Source organism: Pteropus alecto, unplaced genomic scaffold, assembly GCF_000325575.1.
Source record: "Pteropus alecto unplaced genomic scaffold, ASM32557v1 scaffold10, whole genome shotgun sequence".
Classification (NCBI taxonomy): Eukaryota; Metazoa; Chordata; class Mammalia; order Chiroptera; family Pteropodidae; genus Pteropus; species Pteropus alecto.
In genome coordinates this window covers 6,509,576-6,521,346 of record NW_006431210.1, presented here as the reverse complement: position 1 = coordinate 6,521,346, position 11,771 = coordinate 6,509,576, and the positions used below count along the sequence as shown (strand labels likewise).

Genomic DNA, 11,771 nt, shown 5'->3' with positions numbered 1-11,771 from the left:
AAGCATGTGCTCCCCTTTTCAAATTTTAAGAATAAAAGTAAACTGCATGTTTATGTAATAAATCCACAGCGCACAAGTAGCAATTTGTCTAAACCAAGGGTCGGAAAGCCACGGCCTGAGAATCAAATTTGACCTGTGACCTGTTTTGGTACTGCCTGCAGGCTAAGAATGATTTTTACATTTTTTAAAGGGCTTTAAAAGTGAAAAAAGAAAAAGAAGAAAGAAGAAGGGAGAAGGAGAAGGAAAAGGAGAAACAACAGAGACCGTAAGTGGCCTACAAACACTAAATATTTATTATCTGACTCTTCACAGAAAACGTTTGCTGACTACTAGTCTAAACAGTAAGTTCAATGCAGGGACGTTATTTGTGGCTGTAGGACATGGATGAAGGCTTTTGTGAAGACAGAACTGCCTTTAGGGTGATGAGGGTTGAAGTGTACATAAAGGAGGGTGTCCTAGCAGGCCAGCCAGGAGGACAGATGGACACTACAGGAGTCTGAGGAGGAGGTGTCTGGGGCAAAGGGAAGTCTACTTCAACTAAAGGTGTTGCAGTGGGTAACAGGACATGCTGTTAGAAAGCCAAGTTGGTATAGGCATACCTCGGCAATACTGTGGTTTTGGTTCCAGACCACCACGATAAAGCAAATATTACGATAAAGCATGCAACTAAATCTTTTTGCTGGTGGAGGGTCTCGCCTTCCATTTGTGAAAAAGGCAACTTCTGTGAAGTGTAACAAAACAAGGTATACCTGCACTGGACTGAGAGGGGCTGCCTCAGCTGACAACCTAAGCACTGCTGACCACATTCTGTAAGAGCGGGAGGTCTCTGAACTTGAATGCTCAAGGTAGAAAGGACATGGCATGGCAATCACGGGTCTATCAGAGTGATTTTGTGGATAAAAAGACTGGGGCATCAAACAGCTAAAAATATAACCTGCCCAAGACCACATGATGAGTAAGACATGAGGTGGCCTGGAGGAGGGAAGAGAGGAGAGAAGGAAATAGAGAAAAATCAGAGTAGTGATGACTGGAATGAAAAAAGAAAAAAAAATCAAGGTGGGAGGTGGTAAAAAGTGAAAATGGCAGAACTTGGCTCTGCCTGTGCAGCTCTCGGAGGCGGGTGCAGTGAAGGGAGACGCCCCACTCCAAATGGCAGTTACCCCACTAAGCACAGGCACAGCCTGTTCAACTTCTAATCAGAAGACAGAAAATGGGACATGACTGGGACCTGAGGCGTCAGCTCAGAGCCAAGTTTCACCCGCTTGATTCTACCTGCTTTTTAAAACAGGTGGGTCCTGATCCCAGAATGCCAGGTCCAGTCTGCAGCCTTCCGGAGAGACACAAAGGATGAACACAGACTAACTCCCAGCCAACTTGTCGATTCGTAAAATCCTAACCGAGGCACCCCCTGGGAGCACACAGATGCCACTTCAAAATTGTGATTGGGAGAGAATCATTAGCAAACACCCAGGAATTTTTTTTAAGATTTTAAACAAATTCCCGATAAAGATTTAATGGTGATTAAAGTAGCCCAACCACACACAAATGCATCACTGTCCGCTGTTCAGTATGTGAGGAAAACCATGCATGTCAGAGGTGTTTTCCTTTTAGTCACGATTTAAAGGTAATTCTCCTGCTCTGGAGGCTTGTTTATGACTTCTCTCTCTGCCTGGCTGGTTTTGAAAGCCATTACAAAAAAATAAAATGCAAATTGAAGAAGAAAAATAAATGCCCTGTCCTCCTTCATTTTCCACTTCCAATAGGGAACTCCATGGCTGATCCCTTTGTACTGGGTAAAGAGAGGAGGAGAGCTGGGTGCAAGGTGAGGTAGAGATGCGTGGTCGGGACCAGCAGACACCTGGGCTGACCTGAGAGGCTGAGGGAGATGCAACCAGAGAGATACCGCCCATCACCCACCTCCTGGAAGCATCAATATAGATGCCCAGCTCCATACTCTCCCAGGCAACCAAACTTACCAAAGACTATTACGGAGAGTTACGGATACACAGAATATGCTGCATAAGCATTTATTAGGTGGTGTAACTAGCATCGTGATTATGAAGGAAGGCTCGACCAATCAGCAAGATAAAGGCCTGTGAGGCCGGCAGGACCAGGAACAGCCTCAGGGAGGCCGGGCAGCTTTTGTGGTGCTACAGGGCTTACTCCCTCGATCAGGTGGGAAATCAAGCTGACCCAAGGCCACCTTTCTGAGACCAGCCCAGAAAGGCAGTGGAGGCTGGATGCCTCCATCCATCCGCACGACAAAGAGACTGCCAGGCTGCTCGCAAAGCCTTAACACAGGTCACTGCTGGTGCTGTCTTTCCTCCTTTTCTGAATCATTTGGCAGTTCATTAACAAGACTATCTTTTTATAAAAAAACAATGCAGCGACCTTTTTTTTTTTTTTTTAATTTAAAACTTATGACATGTAGCTCTTACCTAACACCCTGTAGGACAAACCAGAATTGTAAACTTCATATTTTGTAATACGAAGAACTGAGCTCTTCTCCCTGGAGTTGGGCCTGGTTTGGGGTTTGTGTAAGCACTTGTTTCCTGCCACAAATGTTCATGTCACACAAAGCACAGAATTAACCCTGTAAAGTTCTGCATATACTCATCAAGTAGCTGTGCTCATGTGCACTGACTGGGCTTGTGGTCACAACAGAAGTGGGATGATGACTGTTTCTCTGGTCTCATGGTCAATGGGTGACTTACTTGTCGATGAGCCCCTTCTGCTTGAGGATGCGGTACACTTCAGCAGAAGTCTGAGGTCCCTGGAGCTTCTGCCCATTTAGCATCTCCTTCTCCAATTCTTCAATGGTCTTAAAAACAAAGGATGGGGGAAAACAAAACCTATGGTAAAGACTAGAGAATCACTTATTTTGAGAGGAGAGTAGGGGAAGGATGCTGCACTCCTTTGCCGCAAGCTCAGGAAAGATAAAGACATACAAGACAAAGGACAAAGACTCAAGTACCTTTAAGTAAAAGCAGACAGGTAAACAGGACAACCCAGCAAACAAATACCAGCCTTCGTCTTCATTGGACTGCGGCTCGCCCCAGCCCAGGGGTCTCAAATGAGGAGGGAGGGGTGCAGGGAGGGCAGGCCAGGGGCTACCTTTCCAGTCTTGGCAAAGGCCTCTGCCACCTTGCGATTCCGGCCCCCGTAGCAAGTGGTGATCAGGTCGGCAATGCCGCAGCTCTCCAGGAAGGTGGCCGTGGACACCTGGCCCTTGCAGAAGATCTTGGCGAAGGAGATCATTTCCATGAGCCCCAGGCGGATGACGGCTGCTTTGGTGTTGTCCCCACTGCGGAGCCCGTCACAGAACCCAGCTCCCACCGCCACGATGTTCTGCGAAAACGACAAAGAAGCCAGGATGCCGTCACACACCAGTGCAGATGAGGGTGCGGGGCAGCTGGGGGAGAGGCCGAGGCAGGGACCGCCACTGGTTCCCGCACGACTCTGGGCTCTGCTCTTGTACCTGGAGTAAGAGAGAAGAAAGGCGGGACCAGGCTTCTATAGTCCCATTTGCAGGACAAGGAGCCCAGATCTGGGGTCAGTAGGAGGCAGCAGTTGGGGCGCATTAGCCAGAAAATTAGAACACTGGGGGTGGTCTCTGATTAAATACTGTTTGGACAAACTTCTTTCCCTTTTGGCTTTTTTAAAAATCAAATACTTTATTCAAATATAACATTTATACGAAAAAGTGCAAATATGATACGTATACAACATGAATTGTCACAAACTGAACACACCCATGTAACCAGTGCCCTGACCAAGAAACAGAACGTAACCAGTGCTCCAGAAAGCCCCCTCAGATGCCCTTCTAGTCACCCTCCTTCCCCCAACAAAAGTGACCAGCCTCCTGACTTGTAACAGCACAGATTTGCTTTACCTGTCTTTAAACATATGAATAGAATCATACAGTATGTTAATCTTTTCTGTCTAGCTTGTCTTAATTTGACATCATGTTTGTGAGATTTGGCCATACGCAAAGCACATTTATTTCCATTGCTGCACTATATTCCACTGTGTGAACGTAGTACGATATATTTATCCAGTCTTCTGTTGACTGGCATTGGGGTACCTTCCAGTTTGGGGCTGTCACGAATGGTGCTGCTAAGGACACCGAGGTATATATCCTTTGGTGCAGGCATTTCTGCTGGGTATGTACCTAGGAGCAGAATTGCTAAGTTACTGTGTCTGCATATGTACAGCTCAAATTTCAGCCCTTTGTTTTATTTAATAATCCTTAAGCATTTGTGGAGCACTTACTCTTTGCATGGCACTCTGTTAGGGCAGATCAGATACAGACGTGCCTCTTTAGAAGCTTATAATCTAGTTCAAGGATCAGCACACTAAGGGCTAATTGCCTGTTTTTGTAAATAATGTTATTGCAACTTAGGTACATTGTTCATTTAATGTATTGTCTGTGGTTCCTTTTGTGCTGTAACAGCAGATTTGAGTAGCTGTGACAGAGACCATATGGTCCAGAGTCCTACAACATTTGGTCCTTATGGCCCTCGTGGAAAAAGATTGCCGACTCTTGACGTGTGCACAAATAACTGTAATGTGTGACTGAAAATCTGATTTTCATTTTAATCCATGTGTTTCGATTGAGCATGCATTGTGTGGGAAGTCCTAACTAGGCCTTAAAGGGCAGGGTGGTACTGGGTGGGGGTAGGGGTCAGGTGCACCCCCAGGGAGGAGCTGCAAAGGCAGACAGATTCTTCTCAAAGAGTTGGCAATCTAGTTGGGAAAAGACAAACAGCAAAGCACATCAGGAGATGGAAGGAAGAGAGACTACAGAGAAGGGGTGAGAGCCACAAGCTTGATTTCAAAGCAGGGAAGGCTGCACAGAGGAGGCAGCATCTGAGCGGGGCCTGAAATCAAATGTAAAATCAGATAACCGCATATGACAAGTAATGCCTGCATGGTAGCACAGAGGGCACTCATTTGGGACACTGGGTGCACCCCTCAGGTTCCTGGCCTTTTTTTTCTACTTTACCAGCTCCTTCACCAAGAACTCTTGATGGCAGGAAAAATGTAAGTATTTAACTCTGTCCAACCACATTAGCATTTTTCTATAATACCTGGTGACTGTATATGGATTTATGCCTTGAGAGATATTAAAACATGAAGCTAGTTGGTAACAAATGGGCAATCAGTAAAAATAAGTATATATTATTTTTCCTCCAGAAAAATAGTTTTGTTAATAAAAGACAGAAACATCAGGCCTATAAAATCTAAGGGATGAGGTGAAAAATGGAACAAGCTGGGGAAGAAAAAAGTCTTCTCTAGTTGATGCGCCATTTCTGATAAAATACATCAAATACAGCATGGAGGTGGCCAGGCTCAACCTGAGAAACAGATCTAGCCACTTAAACCCAGCTGTTGTTCACCAGGAGACCGAAGGCACAGAGCCACTTCGGATGACAAAAAACTGAAGAGCCCTCCCGAAGCTTTTGTCTCCTGATCGACAGAACCCACCCTTCTCTGCTTCCACAGGGTGACAGCAGAAGGGGCCAGAGGCGGAATCAGAGTGGCAAGGGCCCTAACTGTCTCTTCTCTTCCTCAGTAATAATACTACAGTTTATTCTGGTTGCTGGCGATTCCTCTCATTGCTATCAACACAGAAAGGAAAAAACTCTCTAAGAATAACCAGAAAGCGGACATGAATGCGTGCGGGTTTTAGACGAATTCATGCTATTTCTGTGTCTAGTCTCCTAGGGAGGTTCTGAGCTCCAGCAGACCACTGAGGTAGCTTCCAAGTGGACCGCTCTCTCCCCACGAGGCCGGACTCCGTGTAGATCCCGCTTCCTGCAGCTGCAGGTAGAGGTGATGAGGACTCGGGCCTTCTGGATTAACAGCCTGACCAGGGAGCACATGTTTTCAGAAGGTACGAACTTCTGCCTGTACCTGCAAAAGCTTCTCAACCCCTGCCCGCCACACAGGCGATGCTCACTGTAGGTTTCATCCGCTCCCTGACAGCGAGCATCCATCCCCAGCTACCTGCTGGGTATGCACGGCGATGACGAAGTGGGCGACTCCTGCTGTGGTGCACTCAGTGTCTGGCAGCAGCGTGAGCGGAGAGGGGCCAGGCAGTGGGAAAGGAGCCTTGAGAGATGCGGAGGGGCGAGGTGGGACCTGGTTCTGCAGCTCTGCTCCAGAGGGGCTGGGACACTGGACCTTTGAGGTGGAACACCAGGCAGAGACTAAGAGCCGGGGACTGTGAGAACACCCAGGGCTTGGGCCTTGTATTGTAGTGACCACGGCAACATGACGAGACCTAGGATCCAAATGATTCAATTGCTGAAATTGTTCTCTGATGCCTCCTGGACTGTGTCCCCGTGTCCCCCTCCATCACACAGGTGACCCCTTCTGGAGGTTACCTGACAACCACAGTAAATGTTTACAGACTGAATGGGAAGATAATAGGGACTTCTGTTCAACAAGGAGCTCCTTACACGGATGGGAGAGGAGCTGTTTATGAAGTGACTTCAGTGAGCCGCACCAGGTCCCGTGCACACAGTCTCATTGGAATTCCTGCAATGACCCTGACAAGGGTGTATCTGTCCTCCTGTCTGGCTCAGAGAGGTTTGTGGCTTGCCGGGAACACCTCACTGGTGAGTGAGGCAGCTGGGACATGATCCCGAAACCTGCTTCCACAGCCCCACTCTTCCCTGCTGCTTCCACCATGTGGCAAATTTGGCCTGGCCACCCCTACCTGCCCTGGGTCAAAGAGACCTTCCTGAACCCTCTGCAATTAGATGCCAGAGAGGAGAGCCTGGCTGGCCCGTGTGGAGGCTTGGGAGGTAAAAAGATAGGCCCAGGAGGAGAAACGGTTTATGGGGAGAAATAATAAAAATAACAGTTAACCTTATTGAACTGTTCTAAGTGTGTCATGTATTATCAATGCATTTAATCTTCACAACATTCCTACAAGGCAGGTCCTATATATGCACAGTGAGAGGTGAGGAAACTCAGGCACGCAGAGTATGTAGCTTGCCTAGGGTCACACCGTCAGGACCTGCAGAGCTGGGTATCAAACCCAGGCAGCCTAGCTTCCGAGTCCTCTCCAGGGAATAGATCACACCACACTGCTCTACCCAGCGAGTGAAAGGCGCAGAGGAGCCACCTCAGTGTCAAGATAAGAACGTTCTAACAGGAAGAACTGACCCCATTCAGCTGAAAAGACTTGGAGACAAAGGAGTGAGCTCTCAGTCACTGGAAGCATCCAAATAGGAGCTGTAAGGATGAACCCAGGGCTCCAAAGCAGTACTTTTGACCTTTCATGTCACTGCATGTGGAGAAAAGGCAGATAAGGGTGCCTATGGCTCCCTTATCTTGGGGGCTCCAGCTACTCTCTCTGCCCCTTCACCACTGGGCACATGATTTGAGACCACCTCACCGTATTCATTAGACCTATAACCTCCCCATGGCGGGGGTGGGGCAGGGGAGGGAGAGACAGGGGGCTACTGCAGGGTAAACTCCCTTCTGAGGGGACCCTGGGCTCCAACCCAGTTTAATCGCCTTATGATGGATCTTGAAATCCTTGCTCTCTCCCTCCGCCACTTATCACTGTCAAAAGAAAAATAAACACACAGAGCCAGTCAGATCATGTTCGAATAGCATTTGAGCAGATGTCCTCTGAGATCGCTCAGCTATGAAAGTTATCATTATCCACTGTGCATTTAAATCTGCTTTAAACTGTTCTGGAGCTAAAAATAGCACGATTTTCAGAAGACAGACGTGCTTCAGCCCCTCCCCGTTTCCTGGGTTCTGGCAATACTTGAGGCATTCATCCACGCCAAAGTGCCACCTTCACAATTCTGAATCGAGGCGGGTTAGGCAGGACTCAATTCCTTCCGCTCCTATCCTCCCACATAAAGAATATAAAACTGGAGAAGCAGCCAGTGCTGCCTTTGGGTTACACCAGCACTCACCATGTGGGAAGGATGGCGCCACTGAAACCAAGCCATTCACTATTTTCTGTATGTCCAACAATCCAGCTGACTCTTTTGGAGGGCAGCTCCTAGTGCATTTGACGTAAGAGGAAGCTTTGTCTGCAGAGTGTGGGCTTCCTACAGGTCGGGTACCACATATGGTTGGCAGGCTGGGCCCTGTGTAAGGTGGCCAAGGAGGGCTGAGGTCAAGCCCACACCTGGCCCACCAGACCCGACCCTCTGATATGCTCCCTTAGCTAGAACAGTGCCATCCAGTAGAAGTTTCTGCAATGGTATAAATGTTTTATATCTGCTTATCCAGTAGAGCAGCTAGCCACTAGCCACTGAGACTCACTGAAGACTCATGTGGCTACTGAGTCTTTGAAACGGAGTTACTATGACTCAAAAACTAAATTTAAATTTTTAAAAAAGTTTTAATCAATTCAAATATAAATGCGAATAGCTACATGGCTGATAGGGTCTGGCAGTGGCCCTGGCTAGAGAACAGGCACAAGGCTGTCATCACAGCATGGTTTATCAAAGCCAAGGACTTGGAGGAAACCTACACACCTGGCAGTCATGGTTGGTTAACCTCACAACAGACAGCTCTGTACAGGAACATCATGTCCTTGTTGTGCAGGTTATACATTTACCCCCCCAATCTATTCTCTCCTTCTTCCAGAGTAAGAGAGTCCCTGAATTTCATGCAAGTATATGGCTACTGGAGGGGGCGGGAACTATTTTCCAACCTCCCTTGCAGCTAGGTATGGTCACACAATTAAGTACTGCCTGTTGAGATAAAGCCAAAATATTACATTGTGACTTCCCAGAACTTGCCTTAAGAAGATAGCTGCCACATGCTCTTTGCCCTTTCTTTTTTTTTTATCTTGCTATCTGGAAGAAAGATGTGATGGCTGGAGCTCTGGTCGCCACCTTAGAACATGAGGATGAAGGGGTTCAGTATGGGCCTCCCAAAGGTATGTGAATGTGTGGATTATTTTGAGCTGAAGGCAACTGACACCCTGTGGGCTTGAAAGAAACTTTTACCTCTCCCTTAAATAATTTAAACTGGGGTTTTACCTATAATAAGAGTTATCACCAGAAATAACTTTTTATGACCTATCTATAGGGCAGGGCAAGTAGCTAATTGCTGAACATCTGCTCTAATTGTCTTGCAAACTGCTCTCCTCCCCTCTGAAACCCCAGGTGTCTTACCTCATTCATTACCTCAGGATGTCAAATATACCTCATTTTCCCTTTCTGTCTCTGAACCTCTCATGTATGTGAGGTTCCCGTATGTACTTATAGAATTAAATTTTGTTATTTTCTCGTGTTAATTTAATTATTACACCAGCCAAAAGAACCTAGAGGGGTAGAGTAAAATTTTCCTCCTCCACAAGGACAAAGCTGTATCCTTGTGAGCTGCAAGGAGCCTGGGTCCCTGAGAATTCTGTGTAATAGAGCTGTCATATGGATTCGGGATTTATACATGAGGAATAAGCTTCTGCCTGTTCAACCACTATTACTTTGGGTCTCTGTTAAAGAAACTTAATCCTCATAAAGCATCTATTTAAAACAATAACACAGGTTAAGCTGTACTCTTGTGGTTTTTATACTTTTCTGTATGAAGTACCTCTTAAAATTTACATTAAACAAAAATACACCACTGGTGAAAGAAGCCAGACACAGAAGGGTACAACTCCATTATAAAAATCCTAGGAAATGCAAACTATAGTGCATAAAAGCAGATCAATGGCTGCCTGGCTGGGGTGGGGCAGGAGGTTTGAATTGCAAAGGGACTATGCAATTGTTTGGGAATGATGAAAATGGTCTATATTGTGATGGTAATTTTCAGGGTGCATGTACACAAGTGCTGAAACCCACTGTATTATATACCTTAAACGGAAGCAGTACAATGTACATGAGTTATACTTAAATAAAGTTGATATTTAAAAAATATTCTCTTACTGACTCAGAGATTAACATAGTTATGAGGTGAAGGACATTCTGAAAGCAGTTAAGACATACTGGTACAAAATGGTTTTGCATAATTCCTTTCAATTTTCTTTTTATTTTTATCCTCGTAGGTAGTGGAGTTTTCTATTTTTTTTTTCCCCCAAATGTCCTCATGTTTTTGAGCACACACACAAAAAACCAGTGTATATTTTAAAATTTGCTAGTATGAAGGTTACTAGATTGTTAATGTGAAAAGGGTAAAACTTGTCAAAACAAACTATTTGAACAGAAAGATCTAGTTTTTGTTTTAAAAAGGGGAAACACACTCGCTAAACAATTTGAAGAGTATACAACAAACCCTGACACTGGTTATCTCAGGATGTAAAGCTTATTGATAACTTTCACTTTCTTTACACCTTTCTGTTATGTGAAATGTGTGACTTTTACAATCAGGAAAAAAAAACGACAATTAATTATGTAATAAAACAAACATATGCTAATTTGCCCTTGCTTTGGCAGGCTCTGACAGGGAGTGCTTCAATTTATTCAACTGCCTGGACAGGAACCAGAGCAGCCAAGCTGGATATAGTAACCAAAGATACCGGACTAAGATTCTTGAAACCCACATTCAAACTCTGTGCCAATATTTGTTCTGTTTGAGTCATTTATTCTCTTTGGAGAATCCCAAATCTTAATTATATCTCCTTGTCTGTATGATGGAATGGTTAGACTCAATTACTGCTGAAGTGCTTGTTTCTCAGTTTTCAAAAGTCCCAGCTCTGATGCAAGCCGACAGGAATGATGCTGATGTATCCTGTTTCAAATGATACCCAGGGGGAAAATGATAAATGATCCTCAACCCCCATCTGCCCCATGAACCACTCTGTCATGGTAGCAGGGGCAAATCCACTCACAGGCCTCCTGCTGACAAAAATGCAAAGCCTTTCTAAGCTCAGACACAAGAATAGCATGGGGTCCCATTAGCAGAGATTTTCCAGGGCCCTCATTATAGAATCTTGCTTCTCCCCCATCACCCTTTCTACTGGGCAGGATCTCACAGCTTCCCTGTCCACCACCAAAAATATCCAGTCACTCAAAAGCAGCTCTGGAGTGACACAGACCAGTGCTCAGCAATTAGGCATTTAGGACGCCCCTGCTGTCGAGTGGTCATTAAACTAATGCAGGGCTATTAAAAACACATAAAAATCCCAACCAACAAAAATAAACAAAGCAGCCAAAGCCAGCATCTTAAATGCATAACAGGGCTTGCCTGAAATGTGAAGAACAACACCCCACACAAGCATTTAGAAATATAGACACGTGCTGCCTGGGAGCCCAGGTCTTTGATTGGCTTTAATTTTTAAAATTCTCATTGCATAGGGATTTGTGACCACAGATAGACACACAATATAAATTCTTGAAAGTGGTTTTAAATTCTTTGGACTTTGATCTCCTTGGCCTTTTTTAAATCTTTGCAAATCTTACCTAATAAAGTGAGGTGAATGCCAGATGACCTGATTTCCTTCCCTAGGCGCTCAAATTCCTGAAAAGCAGCTTTCGCTACAAAAGAAATGACTCAGCAGCCCATCTCCCGCTGGCTGCTTCCCAGAGTCAGGATAGGGAGCAGGGACCTTGATGGAGTCTTCACAAGGCGGAGGCAAGTCAGGAGCCTAAGTGTGGAAATTTCCCTTTACCCTCCTAGGCTCCTGGCCAACAGAAAGAAGCTGATTCTTTAATCTGATCTTTTCTCTGAGATAAAACTATGCGTAGAAAAACCTCCATAAGCAGCAGACTATGTTTTCCTTTAAAAAGAACAAGAAAGCGAACCATCAAACCAAGAGAGCAGCCTGATTCAGAGGAAACGAGTTTCTT

The 11,771-nt window shown here is 45.6% G+C and overlaps 1 protein-coding gene across 2 annotated transcripts in view; it reads right to left on the bottom strand.

The window, feature by feature from the left end:
• Positions 1 to 11,771, bottom strand: part of GPD1L (glycerol-3-phosphate dehydrogenase 1 like) — a 35,885-nt gene that overhangs the window by 6,046 nt on the left and 18,068 nt on the right. For both annotated transcript variants that reach the window (XM_015597171.2, XM_015597178.2), the window contains 2 exons: positions 3,115 to 3,348; positions 2,715 to 2,821 (listed from right to left, as the gene is read on the bottom strand). In XM_015597171.2, coding sequence (XP_015452657.1) covers positions 2,715 to 2,821; positions 3,115 to 3,348 — 341 coding nt within the window. The remainder of the gene's footprint in view (positions 1 to 2,714; positions 2,822 to 3,114; positions 3,349 to 11,771) is intronic.